This window comes from Bufo gargarizans, chromosome 3 (genome assembly GCF_014858855.1).
Source record: "Bufo gargarizans isolate SCDJY-AF-19 chromosome 3, ASM1485885v1, whole genome shotgun sequence".
NCBI lineage: Eukaryota > Metazoa > Chordata > Amphibia > Anura > Bufonidae > Bufo > Bufo gargarizans.
Genome location: NC_058082.1, coordinates 285282984 through 285303474, shown reverse-complemented (window position 1 = coordinate 285303474; position 20491 = coordinate 285282984). Strand labels below are relative to the sequence as shown.

Genomic DNA, 20491 nt, shown 5'->3' with positions numbered 1-20491 from the left:
TACATGTGCACTTGGCAGCTGAAGACATCTGTGTTGGTCCCATGTTCATATGTGCCCACATTGCAGAGAAAAATGAAGTTTAATTATATGCATATGAGTCTCTAGGATCAACAAGGACATTGCCGTTACACCTAGAGGGTCTGCTCTCTCTGCTCCCTCTCCACTTTGATTGACTTTAGGAGAAGTCAGGGCCAGGCGTGATCACGTTTTCACAGCCTGGCCCTGTGAAAAGTGCAGAGGGCGCGGCAGTTGCAGAGAGAGCTGAGCCTCTAGGTGTAATGACAACACCCCGTTGCTCCTAGAAGTTCTTTTGCATATATTAAAACATTTTTCTCAGCACTGCAGGCACATATGTACATGAGACCAACACAGATGCCTTCAGCTGCCAAGCGCACATGTAACAGGTCAGCCAGTGTCATAGGTACAAATCTGCTGACAGATGCCCTTTAAAGCGGTATTTTTATCATAAACATTTGTGGCATGATTTGTGCACATGCCATCCATGCTTTGGAGGATGGGGTCCCACCTCTGAGACCCTCATCTGTGTGGAGAACATGAGTCCACAGGCTATTCCATAAATGTTTATGCTGGGAATACCCTTTTACCAGTTTCTGTTGAGACCAAGCCTTGGGCTTGTAACATAAGTGATGCTGCTTTCCTTTATCCCTTATCTATAAAAAGGGTTTCAAAATATATAATTATTGCACCATTTTTCACACATAATAAAATAATGCAAATGAGAAAAACATATTTATTTTAAAGTGTGACCAAGACCAACTAAATCTGAAACAACTTCTAGGAGGAAAAATTCCTTCCCGACTTCAACTAGGGCAATTGAGGTCACTGTCCGGTTCAGTGTCCCATCTCCAGCAATCTAGTAGCCATAACCGGTGATATTAATATGCTGGAGAAATGCATCTAGACCCCTTTTGAACTCTTTTAGTGCATTAACCATGGCAACTTCCTCCGGCGGAGAAATCTAAAATCTCACTTGTTAGGCTGAGGATTTCCTTTAAAGCTCAAGAAAAGGTATGTCGTTCCTGCTCTTCCCTGCTACTACCTAGCTGTGTCAGCAGTTTTTTGTGCTCAAAAATGCTGACAGACTGTATGATGAATAAAAGAGCCTGGCTATGCATTCACAAAATTGCAACATTCCATTTAAATATGTAAGCAATATGGAATATACATACAAAAGGCTAGACTTCCCTAACAGGCTCATGACCAGATCGAGATGGATTGCAAAAAATGTATTCTAAAGATGTCTTTCATACAAAAATACTAACATTACAAACTTAGTGAGGAGTGAGACATGTCACCCACAGATTTGTCTGGATTTATTCTTTCTATTTTCAGTTTGTTCAGTGGGTTGGGGAGAGGAGGGAAGGGAGAATGACCTAATGTAACTTGCTGCTTTGTGCACCTTTGTAGTATACTTTTAATGGTTGCAATTTAGTTTAGTGTTCTCTGTATTCAGTTTTACTTTGAATGGACTTCTGTACAAGTTAAGACCTGTTATAAGAGCTATCATTACTTTAAATGTTTCTTGACGGCAAATATTGTTGGGAGTGTAACTTTAATGTTTCCCTTACAGCTGGGAAGTGATCTTGGAGGTGGAATCGGTGGAAGTCCAGCGGTAAGATCATGTTTGTTAAATAGGAACAGCATTAACCCTTTATTACTTTTCCTTGATTTACAAAGTAATTTTAACACTCGTCTGCTAGATATATTGTACTTTACAGATTTTTTTTTTATATATATTTTCCACAGTCATATTTAAAGGGACACTTCCATCAAAAAGGAGTATTTTTCAAACTCCGTATTGATAGAAAGCACATTTTATTAAAAATTTTTGGCGGTTTCCTTGTTCATTTCAGCAGTACTATGCTGTTAAAGATTACCGTAAATACCAAATATTGTCCTTCTGTAGCAGTCATCACAGAGATAAAAGATAAGTGACCCACGGTTAGTTTACTATTGCTTTGAGGGGAAATATATTTTTTCAAGTGTAATCCTCATTATAATGGTACGTGTAGAATTGGGATAACAGTATGACCGCTATGTCATTCTCTTGTGAGATGCTCTAATTGAGTCACTACAGGGGGCACCTGTTAAACAAGACTGCCTGGGGCTAAAAGTCAAAACAAAGAGACTATTAAAGAGCCAGACTTAAAAAAAAAAAATTATATCCAGAAAACCATACACCCGTTTGTTTTTATATAAAAAAAAATGCATGGAATTTTTACACATAGATTAATATTTGATTAAAAAATATAACTGAAGTGTTCCTTTAACTATGTCTAGCTTCTTTTCTGCTGGTGTTTCCACGGATGCTCATGAAAGAACACATGATGGCATAGCGAGGCTCAGCTGTAGCTGATAAATTGTGACTGGAGGGAAATAGATCATTTCAGATAGTTTTCCCTGTATACCGTGAGCACTGATTACGGATGCTCACAGTTACTCTAGAGAGAAAAACAATCAGCTTTCCATCCGGTATTCTAACGAGATGAAGTTTTATCAAATCTCCCCCAATATTTTTATGTTAAACAGATGGACCTTCTTCTGGCTCCTTGATCTTCTTTCAGAAGGATGGAATGACCCCAGAAACAAAAGAATAAAATAGTTATAGGCTGAGATACACTCCTCTGTGTTCACATTATCTGTAACTTGCCCTGCCTTCCTTCACATAGACGTCTATTGACAGAAGAATCCCCTTCTCCACTAGAAAGTGCTGCTGTTAAAAACAAAGCTTGTACATTTATGTATTCATTTTAAAGGAATATTTCCATCATAATCATCCATGGTATATACATGGCATGGATGTTCCTGGCTGTTGTCATTAATTTCTATGGAAGTTACAGAAGCAACTGAGCACGGTAGTGGCTGCCTCACCAAGCAAGGCAGGGGACCCATTTTCTGGAGATAGGTGTGGGTTTCACCTCCTGTGTATACACCATACATTTATATGATGAGAATTCCCCATTAAAGGGTTTGTGCACCTTTCTTGAGCATTTTTTAGATCACCCAGCATGGAACATACTTATCTGATCCCTGACTCCTTCGCTCCCTTTCATGCATTGCTCGTCTGGTAGCTACCCATGTCAACATCCTGTTTGATGTAGGTCATGTGAATCCCGCAAAAAGTGACTGTCCGAAGTGGTCTTGTGCCATCCATGTGTCACGTGACCTAGTAACATGACACTTGACTGCCACAATGACTGTCCATCCATGTTATCCACATCAAACAGGATGTTGACATGGGTCGCTACCAGACGAGCGATGGAGTCGGAACCCAGTAGCAGGAATGAGGTAAGTAGGCTCACCACCATGGGTCCGGCCACGCTTGTGGGTCTGAAAAAAGCTCAAGAAAGGCAGACAACCTCTTTAAGCACCCCTAAAGTTGAACTATATGTTAATGAGCATACAATAGACTGGGTTCAGTAGACCTACTGACTTGTTCTGATTTAGGACATCTACTATATGCCCTACCATATATAATGCTCACCAGTTGTAAAAATCTAAAAAGAAGAAATTTACAAATCTGTCTGTAGTTTGCTCGTTGTTTTTTTTTTAATCTCTAACAAAATGCACCAAAAAATGTTTATAGCTTTTCTGTAGCTAAGTTGACTGCATTTTTGCATTTGTGGACGTGTAATTGATTAATTCTTGGATGATAATTTGTATTTGCATGTCATTTGGGCATCGAAGTCAAAAAGTAACTGCTGTTAATGTTTTCATTCTGTGCGATGAGACTACAGCAGCACACTCCATACCAAACTGCCAGATTGCCTGCTGAAACGATGTTCTCCCCCACAACAGATAGAGAATACTCCACCAGGGCCATTTCTCTTGTTAGTTCAGAACTAGTCCCAGCCTACAAATTCCCTGTCTAGTTTACATCAGTAAATGGAATCCAGCCTGCAGCCCTCGCACAGGTAGAAAGTTGCAAGGAATTCAGGGACAGCCCTAGAGAGGATTATTTTACTTGCCATTAGCTGCCCTTTAATTATGGATAACTGGTCTGTGCCATCTAATACAGGTCCTTCTAAAAAAATTAGCATATTGTGATAAAGTTCATTATTTTCTGTAATGTACTGATAAACATTAGACTTTCATATATTTTAGACTCATTACACACAACTGAAGTAGTTCAAGCCTTTTATTGTTTTAATATTGATGATTTTGTCATACAGCTCATGAAAACCCAAATTTCCTATCTAAAAAAATTAGCATATTTAATCCGACCAATAAAAGAAAAGTGTTTTTAATACAAAAAAAGTCAACCTTCAAATAATGATGTTCAGTTATGCACTCAATACTTGGTCGGGAATCCTTTTGCAGAAATGACTGCTTCAATGCGGCGTGGCATGGAGGCAATCAGCCTGTGGCACTGCTGAGGTGTTATGGAGGCCCAGGATGCTTCGATAGCGGCCTTAAGCTCATCCAGAGTTTTGGGTCTTGCATCTCTCAACTTTCTCTTCCCAATATCCCACAGATTCTCTATGGGGTTCAGGTCAGGAGAGTTGGCAGGCCAATTGAGCACAGTAATACCATGGTCAGTAAACCATTTACCAGTGGTTTTGGCACTGTGAGCAGGTTCCAGGTCGTGCTGACAAATGAAATCTTCATCTCCATAAAGCTTTTCAGCAGATGGAAGCATGAAGTGCTCCAAAATCTCCTGATAGCTAGCTGCATTGACCCTGCCCTTGATAAAACACAGTGGACCAACACCAGCAGCTGACATGGCACCCCAGACCATCACTGACTGTGGGTACTTGACACTGGACTTCAGGCATTTTGGCATTTCCCTCTCCCCAGTCTTCCTCCAGACTCTGGCACCTTGATTTCCGAATGACATGCAAAATTTGCTTTCATCCGAAAAAAGTATTTTGGACCACTGAGCAACAGTCCAGTGCTGCTTCTCTGTAGCCCAGGTCAGGCGCTTCTGCCGCTGTTTCTGGTTCAAAAGTGGCTTGACCTGGGGAATGCGGCACCTGTAGCCCATTTCCTGCACACGCCTGTACACTGTGGCTCTGGATGTTTCTACTCCAGACTCAGTCCACTGCTTCCGCAGGTCCCCCAAGGTCTGGAATCGGTCCTTCTCCACAATCTTCCTCAGGGTCCGGTCACCTCTTCTCGTTGTGCAGCGTTTTCTGCCACACTTTTTCCTTCCCACAGACTTCCCACTGAGGTGCCTTGATACAGCACTCTGGGAACAGCCTATTCATTCAGAAATTTCTTTGTGTCTTACCCTCTTGCTTGAGGGTGTCAATGATGGCCTTCTGGACAGCAGTCAGGTCGGCAGTCTTACCCATGATTGCGGTTTTGAGTAATGAACCAGGCTGGGAGTTTTTAAAAGCCTCAGGAATCTTTTGCAGGTGTTTAGAGTTAATTAGTTGATTCAGATGATTAGGTTAATAGCTTGTTTAGAGAACCTTTTCATGATATGCTAATTTTTTGAGATAGGAATTTTGGGTTTTCATGAGCTGTATGCCAAAATCATCAATATTAAAACAATAAAAGGCTTGAACTACTTCAGTTGGTGTGTAATGAATCTAAAATATATGAAAGTCTAATGTTTATCAGTACATTACAGAAAATAATGAACTTTATCACAATATGCAAATTTTTTTAGAAGGACCTGTACACCACCAAGATGCAATGATGTTCAATCATTTTATTCTGCCTTTGCTAATTCTTGAAATTTGACAAACAATAATAGTTATTGAAATTTCACAAACATTTATAGTTCGGGTATTGAAATATATACTTATCACTATTTTGTCTCGCAGGTTGGACAAACCTTTATTCCTTCCTCTGTTCCTGCTACCTTTGCTCCATCTCCTACTCCAGCTGTGGTCAGTAGTGGACTCAATGATCTGTTTGAACTTTCTACCGGAATAGGCATGGCACCAGGAGGATATGCTGCTCCAAAAACCGTAAGTATCACTCAGACTATTTTCTTCTCCTTGCGGTAATCTATAAAATACATTTTGTATTTGATGTTCCTTTGGTTAGTGTCCTCCATAAATCTTCCCAGAACAGCAAAGTATGCCATGATTCAGCTTTTACTTTTATAACTCATTGATTTAAGGAACAATGTAGTCAGCACAGGGAATGTTCTGCAGTGTTCATTGGCATTCTTCCTTTAAAGAGAACCTGTTATCAACTTTATGCTGCCCATACTAACAGCAGTATAAAGTAGAGACAAATATATTGATTTCAATGGTCTGTCATTTCTAAGTTAAAAGTAAGGCTACTTTCACACTAGCGTTCGGGCGGATCCGTTCTGAACGGATCCGCTCATAATAATGCAGACGGAGGCTCCGTTCAGAACGGATCCGTCTGCATTATATTAGCAAAAAAAAGCTAAGTGTGAAAATAGCCTGGGACGGATCCGTCCAGACTTTCAATGTAAAGTCAATGGGGGACGGATCCGCTTGAAGATTGAGCCACATTGTGGCATCTTCAAACGGATCCGTCCCCATTGACTTACATTGTAAGTCTGAACGGATCCGCACGCCTCCGCACGGCCAGGCGGACACCCGAACGCTGCAAGCAGCGTTCAGCTGTCCGCCTGTCCGTGCGGAGGCTGAACGCCGCCAGACTGATGCAGTCTGAGCGGATCCGCTCCATTCAGACTGCATCAGGGCTGGACGGCTGCATTCGGGTCCGCTCGTGAGCCCCTTCAAACGGAGCTCACGAGCGGACACCCGAACGCTAGTGTGAAAGCAGCCTAAGTGGTTGCCGAGAACTGACATCACAATCATTGCAGATTAGGCCTGGAAAAGAGTCAAATCTACCTGAGAAGAGCCATAGTTATTCATGAATTCTTGCTCTCCCACCTGCTGACTGACAGGCTTCTACCTAGTTGTCTCCCTTTCTCTCTATGAGAGAACTGCCAATCATCAGCAGATGGGTGAGAGTGCAGGAGATTGTGAATAAAAAGGACTCTTCTCAGGTAGATTTGACTCTTTCCAAGGCCTGGGCTGCAATGATTATGATGCTGGTTCTCGGCAACCACTTACTTTTAGCTGATGTGTGACACACTGCTGACATCAGCATTTCTGTCACTATTTTATGTTGCCCAAAGTGAGGTCAGCATAAATTTGATGACAGGTTCCCTTTAAATTATAACAAAATGTACCTACCTTGTCTCGTATGGAGCGCAGCAAGGATTTTTAATTTGCAGAAAATTAGTATTCATGCACTGCAGTGACGTTTACCAAAGTGGGCTGATTTCTATCTTTGTGCTGCAATAGTGAGTCCTGCCAAAGAACTGACTGTAGTCAGGAAGGCAGTACAGTATGACAGTGTGCAGAGCGGTCTCTCCCATTCAGAAGGTTCAGCATCTGGGAGACACTGCACGCCATAACGCAATACTTACTGACCCTCCTTGAAAACAAAAGGTGAATCATTTGTCCCTAGCAACCTGAAAGATAATGTCTTAAATTCTTACCCTGGAAAAATGAGAGTTCATTATTATTATTTTTTTTATTATTATATTATATTTTATTTTATTTTATAATTTATTTGTGTTGTTGGAAACATTTTTGGGTCTTCATCTATGGCCAATATCCTAGGTTATCTTATTAACCCTTTCATGACCAAGGGTCATTGATGCCCCAATGTCCAGGTCAAAATTTTCAAATCTGACATGCGTCACTTTATGTGGTAATAGCTTTGGAACACTTTTACTTATCCATGCCATTCTGAGATTGTTTTCTCGTGACACATTGTACTTCATGATAGTCATATATTTGAGTCAATATATTTCACCTTTATTTAGGAAAAAATCCCAAATTTACAAAAAATGTGGAAAAATTCACAATTTTCCAAATTTCAATTTCTCTGCTTCTAAAACAGAAAGTGATACCTAATAAAATATTTATTACTTAACATTCCCCATATGTCTATTTATGTTGGCATCATTTTGGAAATGTCATTTTATTTTTTTAGGACGTTAGAAGGCTTAGAAGTTTAGAAGCAATTCTTATAATTTTTATGAAAATTTCCAAAACCCACTTTTTAAAGGACCAGTTCAGGTCTGAAGTCACTTTGTGGGGCTTACATAGTGGAAACCCCCATAAATGACCCCATTGTAGAAACTACACCCCTCAAGTTACTCAAAACTGATTTTAAAAACTTTGTTAACCCTTTAGGCGTTCCACAAGAATTAAAGGAAAATGGAGATGAAATTTCAAAATTTCACATTTTTGGCAGATTTTCCATTTTATATATTTTTTTTCTTTAACACATTGAGAGTTAACAGCCAAACAAAACTCATAATTTATTACCCTGATTCCGCGGTTTACATAAACACCCCACATGTGGTCGTAAACTGCTGTACGGGCACACGGCAGGCGCAGAAGGAAAGGAATGCCATATGGTTTTTGGAAGGTAAATTGTGCTGGATTGGTTTTCTGAACGCCATATGTTTTTTATTTTTGTGCCGATCGTCTTGTGCAGGGGCTCGTTTTTTGCAGAAAGTGTTGAGGTTTTTATTGGTACCATTTTTGGGTACATAGGATTTTTTGATCATTCATTATTACACTTTATGTGGCAAGGTGACCCAAAAATTGGCTGTTTTGGAACAGTTTTCATTTATTTATTTTTACAGCGTTCATCTGAGGAGTTAGGTCATGTGATAGTTTTATAGAGAAGATCGTTACGGACGTGGCAATACCTAATATGTATACTTTTTCTTATTTATTTAAGTTTTACACGATAATAGCATTTTTGAAACCCAAAAAATGATGTTTTAGTGTCTCTATAGTCTGAGAGCCATAGCTTTTTTATTTTTTGGGCGATTGTCTTAAATAGGGTATCATTTTTTGCGGGACGAGGTGACGGTTTGATTGGTACTATTTTGGGGGTCATACGCCTTTTTGATCGCTTGCTGTTGCACTTTTTGTGATGTAAGGTGACAAATATAGCTTTTTTGGCACAGTTTTTTTAATTTTAATTTTATGGTGTTTATCGGACGGGGTCTATCATGTGATATATTTATAGAGATGGTCGTTACGGACGCGGCGACACCTAATATGTGTATTTTATTTTATTTTTTCATTTTTTTATAGGAAAAGGCAATTTCTTTTTTCTAATTTACATTTTTATTTATTTATTTATTTTTACTTTTATTATTTTCACTTTTTTTTTATCAGTTCCCTCTTGGATCTTGAAGATCCAGTGGGGCTGATAGTTGTACTATACTTTGCAATGCTCTTGCATTGCAAAGTATAGTACTTCCAGATTGCCTGTAGGTGGCAGCACTGGACGCCTTTGCCATGGCAACCAGACGCTTTTGCAAAGCGTCCGGTTGTCATGGCAACCATCGGGTGCTGCAATCACAGCGCTGCAGCCCCGATGGTGGAGAGAGGGAGCTCCCTCCCTCTGTTAACCCCATGGATGCCGCAACCGCGGCATCTATAGGGGTTACAGGAGAGTGTCAGCATAGAGCTGACACTCTCTGCTGATGGCGGCGGCTCAGTAATTGAGCCGCCGCCATCGCACACAGCAGGGGGATCGGGGGGGGCAGCGCATGAAAGAGGGGGGTTCCGGGAGGCTGCCCATAATATCGAGGGAGGCTGGGGCAGGAGGGGCGGCTTGAAAATTAATGCAGGGGGCGGGGAGGCGGCGGACCGCATAAGTGCAGGAGATGGGCACAGATCAGCGGGCACAGATGAGGGGCACAGATGAGGGGGCACAGATCTGCACTAAGTGCTTGGAGGGGCACAGATCGGGGGGCATGAGTTACACTATCTGCTTTCAGACTCTGATCTGCAGAGCGCAGATCAGAGCCTGAAACCGGCATTTTAACACTGCCGCGATCCGATTGGTTAGTCTGCACAGACTAACCAATCGGATCGATTGCCGGCAAGGGGCCACTCTGATTGGTCCCTTGCCGGCATTACTGCACTGTATGCTGTCCGTGACAGCATACAGGGCAGGGGCAGAAGCTTTAATCCAAGCGCTTTGCAGCGCTTGGATTAAAGAGCTGCCAGAACGTTTATATACGTGGTAGCTGCACGGGGTATGTGCAGCTATCACGTATATATACAGATTGCAGACGTGAAGGGGTTAAAGGAAAGAAGCATTTTTCTCACCTTCCAGCACTTTATGGTTCCATTTTCATCTGCAGGCTAGGTGTAAATGTTCAGAAACCTTCTCAGTCCCCCAGAAATCAGCCTAGTGTAAAACTGTAAATGGAAGACAGGGTGGAACCCTCCTTCAGTGTATATGCAATGGTGCGCTGTAAGATGGGGGTAGCAAGGGGGATGTTTAGTTGGCTCACAGCGCACAGTTACAGCTCTTACATCACACCTGAAGGAGCCAGCCCTCTCAGAAGGCTTGGAGAAGGTAATATGCTTCTCCAGGAATCAGCAGAGGGAAGGAAAAAGACCCAAATATGCAGGCTAGAGACCACTGGCTACACCACATGCTTTTTATTCTGTAATAAATACAGTTTAATCTATAGTAATATGGCAAAAGTTACAGTAATGTTTCTAGAAGAAAGGTTCTGTCACGGGTACATAATTTATATTTTTACTAATTATTTCCTTTGGCGACTCCGTGCTTCTACATTTGGTGATTCAGTTAGGAAAAAATTATTAGATTATTTGGCACAGTTTTTTCATGACAAACCTGTACTGTTAGTCCCGTAAGGCCTGTGCATACATCTTTATAGATTGTTGAAGGGCAGACAGCTTGTAAGACCCAAGTTTCTCAGCCATTTTCATACACCGTGCAATGATGTTCACAGGTTCAAATCTCCAGAACTGGGCCTGCTGCAGGAGCCTCGGTGTCCTGGGGCAGCATACCTCATGGATTATAATCTCTGTTTTTGCAGAGTGCCAAACTTTAAACATTGAAAGTACTCTTGCACAAGCCATTTATGAAGGACACTGTATATCTTTTTTATATATAGTGTTTATTTTCTTTAAATGGAATCTATAACCACATTTTGGAGTATTATCTGCAGTACTACTCTGGATCAGTTTTTTGCCCCCCAATTCCCCGCCCTTGGTGCTCAAAGCTGCTCTGAAAACCATTTTACTGGACTATGGAGCTTGTGGGAGGGGGATTTATCAAAGACTGGCATTTTACACTGTTCTTTGAAATCTCCTACCCTGCCGGCGAATGCCTTGTCATAAATTAGGTGCATCCTTTTGCAATCCTTGTGCCAGAATGAAATCTACGGCAGCTCAGAACTGCCGTAGATTTCTGTCTTTATTTGCGCCAGAAGATAAATGTGTCGGACTTGCTTGCACCACCCCATTTTCTGAAAAGTGGTATAGAAACGCCACTTGTGACAGATTTGTCACAGTTAGTTTAAAAAGTTGCCAAGTCTCCCCCCAATGTATTTCAATGCAGCTTTGAGTGCTGATAGTGAGAATAGGGGCAATTTGAAAATAATAAAAAAAAATCCTTTATTAATAATCCTAGATCTGTACCTGATTTGTGTCTGTTCATACGTTATTGTATGATAACATGAAAGTTCTTCTGTCTATAAAAAAGTAATTTAAGCCTCCACTTCTTGTATTCATTTTACAATGATGGAACACATAAAAACATCAGTGTGTGTACGGGAGATGAGCCATTTTCCATCATCTTCTCACAAGCCCGGCTCCCTTCAACCAAATGGCTGTAGCTTTAGGATCCTTCCCGCACTGCTTGTCTATAGTAGGCGACTGGGAGTACTTGTAGCTTTGACTCTTTTTGTAAATTTTTATCAAGCAGGAAAAAAAGTTGTTATATATATTCGACATATATACATTATACAAATTGCGCACACAAGATAAGGTTAAGAAATATACCCACACATAGTTCTGTTCAGGAACTATTTTCCCCTTCGGTTTTTACCTTTCAACCATTTTGCACTTCTCATAGTCTTGCCCCTTAACTACAGATTTGATGTACTTGACGTGTACGTATTAAAAAAACTAGTATATTGCACAATATCAGATGCAACTATGACTAACATATGACTTCTTGCTCTCCAGGGTGAATGCTCCGTTTAATAAGTACGCTGTGCAGTTCTGTTAAATGCATTTGGTAGAGGAAACATTGAGCCAGTTTGTTAATTGGGTAATGTAGCAGTAATTCTCATGTGTGCCCTTTACTAGGTTTGGCTGCCTGCTGTGAAAGCAAAGGGGCTGGAGATCTCGGGCACATTTTCCCATAGACAGGGGCACATTTACATGGACATGAATTTCACCAACAAGGCCCTGCAACATATGACTGACTTTGCCATCCAGTTTAACAAGAATAGGTAAGCCAAGACCCCTGATTAGAAATTATATACATGACATGCATCAAAAAATTGTGCAGTTTTTTTATTTTGTACTAAACAATTTTTCTTCTGTGTTCTATAGCAGTCACGCTTTCTCTAAATTGATCTTGCTGTCGGTTTAATATGCTGGCCTATATAAGAGCTGCATATTAAATCTACAGGTCTGTACAACTGGTAGCCAAAACTGCACAATGCAACACTTTTTATGGGCCTCTGCTTGTAACATCACTTTCACCGTCCTTTATTGTACATAAAATGACTCCATTTCTGGTGCTGCAGGATCATGTGACCTGCAGTCCGACCACCGGACTGTTACAGTGTCTGCTGTGTCAGCCAGTAGAAATGTTCTCTGTGCAGGTCTAGGAGAATCAGTGTGAATCTCATAGACCTGCATAAAAAAATCTTACAGACGCTGTATCAGTCCAGTCACTTGCAGTTCACACGATCCTGCAGCACCAGGAATGGAGTCATTTTTACAGTACAGGGCTTTCACTGTACTACCCCTAAGGCTCCATTCACACGTCCGCAACGTGTTTTGCGGATCCACAAAACACGGACAGCAGCAATGTGCGTTCCGCATTTTGCGGACTGCACATTGCCGGCACTAATAGAATATGCCTGTTCTTGTCCTCAATTGCGGACAAGGATAGGACGTGTTCTATTTTTTTGCGGAACAAAAGTGCGGATCCGCAATTCCGTGTCCGGGCAGCACCCATAGGAATGAATGGGTCCGCAAATCCGTTCTGCAAAACGAAATTACGGAGTGTGAATGGAGCCTAACCCTTAGTGATGTTACAAACACGGAGCCCAGTAAAAAAAAAAAAATCTGAAGTGCTTCTTGAAGGAATGTGACAGGCGATTCAACTAAAAACTTAAAGATGTTATCCAAGACTTAACGACAATGCCTGGACCCGTGGTGCTGACCATACTTACCTGGACCCCTTCCGATTCCTTCCGGATCGATCCACAGCCGTCTCCACGTCTCTCCTGTGTGCAGATAGCATCTGTCGACAGGGGTCATGTGACTGCTGCAGCCGATAGCCGGCTGCAGTGGTGACCTGTTATACTTGTGTCGCCTGTCCCCCCCAAGATCTGTAGTTGTGGGGAAGAACAGATCAGTTTAATTATACATGCTTTTCCAAAGGCCAGTGTTTGGCAGCCGAACCTTTTGTGCCGCTCTATTCAAATAGGGGAGTGCAATCCTATAATTGTAGGTGCTTGTACCTCCAGCTATGGCAGTAAAGATTTTCTGCATGTACGGAAAGTCAATTTTACCGAATAAAATGTACAGTAGTGGCCAAAAGTTGTGAGGCACAAATTTTGTTTTTCACTTAACTTGCAGCTTCAGTTATTATGGTGGCAATTTGCATAACTCTAGCGTTAATCAAATTAATCAGAGTAATCAGATGAATTGCAATTAATTACAAAGTTATTCCTTGTCATAAAATTTAACCTAATCACAAAAATATCAATTTCCACTGCTTTCAGCCCCGCCACAACATGACCTGCTACCATCATTTCAGTGATCTTCTCATTAGCTCAGGAGAAAGGACAAGGCAGCTGTTTGAATTAGAAGAGCACACCGGTTGCTTTAAAAGTGGGGTGGTGCCTGAAATGCTTGTTTTCTTCTGTTAACTATGGTAACTTCCAAGGAAACATATGCAGTCATCATTGCTTCAACTTGCATCAAACGGGCTTCACAGGCAAGGACATGAGAGCATTCTTACAAGCAGCAAAGTAAATCATTTATAGGATCATCACAAAATTCAAGGACTTCAGTTGCTGTGAGGAATGCTTCATAAGAAGGTCCAGCAAGTACCAGAACTGTCTCCTAAAGAGGATTCAGCTACAGGATCGGTTCACCAACAGGGGTTGGGCTTGCTCAGCAGCAGACAGGTGTTGATTGCATCTGCACAGTGAAGTGAAGGCCTGGTGTCAAGTGGGCAACAAACCAGGCACTTCTCTTCAAGGAAAGACTGACATTCTGCAGGAAGTACAGTGATTGGACTGCAGAAGGCTAGGGTAAAGTTATAAACCGGATTCCAAAAAAGTTGGGACACTAAACAAATTGTGAATAAAAACTGAATGCAATGATGTGGAGATGGCAAATGTCAATATTTTATTTGTAATAGAACGTAGATGACAGATCAAACGTTTAATCCGAGTAAATGTATCATTTTAAAGGAAAAATACGTTGATTCAAATTTTCATGGTGTCAACAAATCCCCAAAAAGTTGGGACAAGTAGCAGTAAGAGGCTGGAAAAAGTAAATTTGAGCATAACGAAGAGCTGGAAGACCAATTAACACTAATTAGGTCAATTGGCAACATGATTGGGTATAAAAAGAGCTTCTCAGAGTGGCAGTGTCTCTCAGAAGCCAAGATGGGTAGAGGATCACCAATTCCCACAATGTTGCGCAGAAAGATAGTGGAGCAATATCAGAAAGGTGTTACCCAGCGAAAAATTGCAAAGACTTTGCATCTATCATCATCAACTGTGCATAACATCATCCGAAGATTCAGAGAATCTGGAACAATCTCTGTGCGTAAGGGTCAAGGCCGTAAAACCATACTAGATGCCTGTGATCTCCGGGCCCTTAAACGACACTACACCACAAACAGGAATGCTACTGTAAAGGAAATCACAGAATGGGCTCAGGAATACTTCCAGAAACCATTGTCCGTGAACACAATCCACCGTGCCATCCGCGTTGCCAGCTGAAACTCTACAGTGCAAAGAAGAAGCCATTTCTAAGCAAGATTCACAAGCTCGGGCGTTTTCACTGGGCCAGGGATCATTTAAAATGGAGTGTGGCAAAATGGAAGACTGTTCTGTGGTCAGACGAGTCACGATTCAAAGTTCTTTTTGGAAATCTGTGACGCCATGTCATCCGGACCAAAGAGGACAAGGACAACCCAAGTTGTTAATCAACGCTCAGTTCAGAAGCCTGCATCTCTGATGGTATGGGGTTGCATGAGTGCGTGTGGCATGGGCAGCTTCCATGTCTGGAAAGGCACCATCAATGTAGAAAAATATATTCAGGTTCTAGAACAACATATGCTCCCATCCAGACGTCATCTCTTTCAGGGAAGACCCTGCATTTTTCAACAAGATAATGCCAGACCACATTCTGCATCAATCACAACATCATGGCTGCGTAGGAGAAGGATCCGGGTACTGAAATGGCCAGTCTGCAGTCCAGATCTTTCACCTATAGAGAACATTTGGCGCATCATAAAGAGGAAGGTGCAACAAAGAAGGCCCAAGACGATTGAACAGTTAGAGGCCCGTATTAGACAAGAATGGGAGAGCATTCCTATTTCTAAACTTGAGAAACTGGTCTCCTCGGTACCCAGACGTCTGTTGAGTGTTGTAAGAAGAAGGGGAGATGCCACACAGTGGTGAAAATGGCCTTGTCCCAACTTTTTGGGGATTTGTTGACACCATGAAATTCTGATTCAACATATTTTTCCCTTTAAAATGGTACATTTTCTCAGTTTAAACTTTTGTTCCGTGATTTATGTTCTATTCTGAATGAAATATTAGAAGTTGGCACCTCCACATCATTGCATTCAGTTTTTATTCACGATTTGTATAGTGTCCCAACTTTTTTGGAATCCGGTTTGTATTTCCTCTGATAAAGCCCTGTTCAGACTGTTTGGGACTTCTGGAAAGATTATTGTTCAGAGACCAAAAGGTGAGCACTACCATGAGTCCTGTGTCGTGCAAATAGCATCCTGAGACCATTCATGAGTGGGATTGCTTCTCATCCATGGGAGTGGGCTCACTCACAACTTTGCCCAAGAACACTGCCCTGAATAAAGAATAGTATCAAAACATCGTCCAAGAGCAACTACTCCCAGTGGTCCAGGAGCAATACTTTTTCCAGCACCATGTCCCAAGGGAAAAGTAATAACTAAGTGGCTCAGTGAACAAAACATTGACATTTGGGTTTATGGTCAGAAAAACTCCCCAGAACTCAGTCCCATAAAGAATGTGTGGTCAATCCTCAAAAATTGGGCGGACAAATAGAAACGCAAAAATTGTGATAAACTCCAAGCACTGATTAGGCAAGAATGGGTTACCATCAGTTAGGATTTGGCCCGGAAGCTGATATCCAGCATGCCAGTGTGAATTGCAGTAGTCTTGAAAAAGAAGGTTTGACAAATGTGCATGAACCTGATTTATTTCTCAATAAAAGTAAAAAAAAAAAAATACTTATGAAATGCATATAATTGTACTTTAGTGTACCAGAGGAATATCTGACAAAAAGATCCAAAAACACTGAAGCAGCAAACTTTATAAAAACATAAATTTGTGTAATTCTCAAAACTTTTGGCCTCAACTATAGACCTGTTTCTAGTGACTTCCTTCCAGGTGCAAAATAATGCTTTTCCTGCTTTATTTCAGCTTTGGTGTAATTCCTAGTGCACCACTGGCCATACATACACCTCTCATGCCAAACCAAAGCATTGACATTTCCCTTCCTCTCAACACTCTGGGACCGGTTATGAAAATGGAGCCGCTTAACAATCTGCAGGTAAATAATTACATAGTATTGAGATGGATAGATATGATACTATAGCTAGAGTCTGATATAAATCGTTCCTTCTGACTTGTTTTACTGTATAAATAAGGAGCCAGATAGCAGCAGACGTTGTTAGCATAGACAACAATAAGAAAATGCTGTCTGTGTCCAAAGATGGGACTCATACCCAGTGAAGCATATTTACTGTAGGAAATAGCAGCTCAGCTGGGAGTGCTGGTTCATGTATTCCCATTGAGCCATCTGCTCTCCCTATTCATTACTACCGAGGCATCTACAAAAATCAATTAGTTTGTACCACCCATGCCAGACATGTCATTACTAACCGCCATCTCCTACATGACTGTTCTGCTCCCTTTTCCTTTGTGGCAGCATTCCAGATTGGTGGCACAAATGCAGGTGGCAATGTGCCCAAGTTTCACATCCCAATCTGTGACCGTCCTATTATTAATGGGCATATTTTCATCTAGTGATTGAAATTCTAGAATGCCTCTTTAGAGAACTTTGCAGTGGATATTGCATATCAGACATTAACCTTTTTCATAGTGCTGCTATGTGATTGTGGCCATATAGAACTACGTTTGACTGGATATTATGTTTTTCCCAAGTGTTCTGGAAAAACGGATCCGGTCTGCGCATGTGCAGACCTTTAAAATTGTGAAAAAGATAAATACCGGATCCGTTTTTCCAGATGACAACTGGAAAGATAGATAAGGTATTGCAATGCATTTGTCAGACAGATCCGCATCTGGATCCGTCTGACAAATTCATCCGTTTGCGTCCGGATTGCTGGGCGACGGAACTGCCTGCCGGAATCTTCTGCCGCAAGTGTGAAAGTACCCTTAGAGGAGTAAAAAGCAGGGCCAGGTATCATAGAGGATAAGGCTGCAAGGGTATGTAGCCAGTTTTATTTCTCCGAGGCTCTGGCAGGCCTTTAATTCTTATCCTAACAAGGCATCACAAGCAGTTTGTGTCGCAGTGGGAACCTGCTAGCTAATAAAGTCTGCATCACCACTGTTACAAGCAGTATGAGGGGGGAGCGAGGTCAGCGTACTAACAAGGAGAGATGTAATGTGACCTAGCAGGCTTCTAGAAACCTTGACCAGGCTGCAGCTCCATTAGTTCTGTAACATGGCGGGCAGTGAAAACTTCCTGTTCGTGAATTAGAAAGAAGAGGAGGATCGAAGAGGACCTGTCACCTCTGTTTTAGACAGTACTCGCATCCCCTTTGTAATGACAATTCTACAGCATCTATTATAATGCCTCCCAGAAGTTATGAATGAACTACTAGTACTGAAGGTTCAGATGGGTGTTACCATTTGGGTGATTTTGCCACCGTCAGACTGCAGGGACACAACCCGAACTAGCGACACCCACTTGGACCTTTATTACAGAGGAATGGTACAACATGGTCGTAAGAATGGATGCTTCAGAATTGTTATTACATGAGGAATCCAAGTAGTTGCTAAAGCAGACATGTCAGGAGAGATTACAGGTCCTCTGTAAGGCCCTATGCACACGACTGTATTTTTGCACCGCGTGCTGTCCGCATCTGTATGTCACTTCCGCCGGCCAGCCTGAAAGTTAGAACATGTCCCATTCTTGTCCATTTTGCAGACAAGGTTAGGACATTTCTATAGACCTGAAAAAAATGGCAGCATGCACACGGTATCCATGTTTTGTGGAACCACAGTTTGCAGACCGCGAAACACATATGGTTGTGTACACGAGGTGTAATTCTAAGAATCTCACGTCCTGAAACCTTTATACTTACAAACAAAATTAGAATTTAGCTTGAACCAAGGCACTAACTAGTATCATCGCATGGGAATATTTACATTTACTAATGTAGGCATGCATTTTAAAGCCTGTATTAGACAGCCCGACTCTGCAGTTAGGTGTTCCTTCCCAACAATCGCTGGCTCGCTAGTGGAGGAGACAGCTGCTATTACATGCAGTGATCTCCTCCACAGTATGTGGAGGAGCAGTCGTTATGCCATCCATCGTCCCCATGCTGTCTAGTTGTTTGCTGTCAGCAGATCGTGATTAGACTCCATGATCTGCTGCCGACAAATGAAGATTTGTAAGCATGCTGAAAGATTCAGATGGAGGCAGTATTAGACTGCTAGATCATCGCTAACGATAAACTGGCCGACAATTGGCCAGTCTAATACAGGCTTAACTGTATTGGGCTGTAATAGCAGAGAGCAACATATCTCTGTCCAGTAGATGCTACTCTGCATTCTGCTAAATTTGCTTATGGACCATGTCTTTTTATCATTGTAGGCCAAATTAAAGAGATTGATATGATGACTTCACTAAGTCAACTGATTAGACATGGTAGCTGACAAGATATTCTCAAAAACATCATGTCTCCTGGGAAACTCACCTAGTCATTTGGTTATATTTTTTTAGATTTTACTTTGGCATTCTAGCAATGACATGGGGGTATTGAGAGCACCAAGACATGTTCATGAAAGTGACAGCAGTGCAGATAGACAGCAGTACGTCCCCCTCCACCCATAGAGCGATTAGCTGTAGGACATGTCCTTCCACCAGGACGACACACACTGGTTTTGTGTACACAGGTATCTTCTAATTCCTCGTGACAGAATAGAACCCTTTGTAGATGTATGACTGCCCTTGTCTCAGAACCCTTCTACTGCTCATCAGGGATGAAAGGAGAGGATATAAATGGTTAAGGCAATTTATTTAGTTTTATTTTTCAACATAAATCTGACTGAGATACATTGTATCATATGTCTTTTCATCAATAAATAATTAAGACTTCTAGAGGGATGCTTCTAATCCACTTCTGTGATAACCCGAAAGGGCCTTCATTTATTCATAGACCGGGGTATAAGTACGGATGTCACTTCTGTTCCTGCGCTTGAGAGAACAATTTAGAAACAGCCGAGTAGCGATGAAGGGTTAATGGATGTTGTGAACCCTTCAGTCCAGCCGTGGGATCTCAGATGCCGGGGTCAGGACGCTAGTTGTAAATCTCTCAAGTTAATTCTTGGTTCTCGCTCTTGTCTTGCGATAGGTGGCTGTGAAAAACAACATCGATGTCTTCTACTTCAGCTGTCTCATCCCTCTGCATGTACTGTTTGTGGAAGACGGCAAAATGGGTAAGGCAATTTTGCATGCAGGGCAAGTTACTGGGGAACCTTTTGTACACCATGCGCCTGATTCGCATGCAGTTAAAATGAATGCAATTATTCTTCCGGTTCATGGGATTGCAAATTAAATCTTTTATCTTGTATCCCTTAGGAGGCAGGATGAATCAGAGCTATGCATGAGTATTGATTGTGCTGATGATATATTTTGCTACTGACAGTCGTCCCGCTGACTACTCATCCTGGGGCAGATCAATTAGTAAATTCAACATAAGACTGTCGTCACCTGTGGATCTTATGTTTTTTTCTTAAAGGGGTTGTCTCTCACTTCAGCAAGTGGCATTTATCATGTAAAGAAAGTTAATACAAGGCACTTGTTAATGTATTGTGATTTTCCATATTGCTTCCATTGCTGGCTGGATTCATTTTTCCATCACATTATACACTGCTCGTTTCCATGGTTACGACCACCATGTAAACCAGCAGCGTTGGTCGTGCTTGCACACTATAGGAAAAAGCACCGGCCTATGTGAG

At 41.6% G+C, this 20491-nt stretch overlaps 1 protein-coding gene across 1 annotated transcript in view; it reads left to right on the top strand.

The window, feature by feature from the left end:
* The window catches only part of LOC122932012 (AP-1 complex subunit beta-1), a 125627-nt gene that overhangs the window by 86597 nt on the left and 18539 nt on the right, over window positions 1–20491 (top strand). The window contains exons 15-19 of the mRNA XM_044286154.1: window positions 1592–1633; window positions 5793–5939; window positions 12126–12271; window positions 16703–16832; window positions 19885–19969. Of these exons, the coding sequence (XP_044142089.1) occupies window positions 1592–1633; window positions 5793–5939; window positions 12126–12271; window positions 16703–16832; window positions 19885–19969 (550 nt within the window). The remainder of the gene's footprint in view (window positions 1–1591; window positions 1634–5792; window positions 5940–12125; window positions 12272–16702; window positions 16833–19884; window positions 19970–20491) is intronic.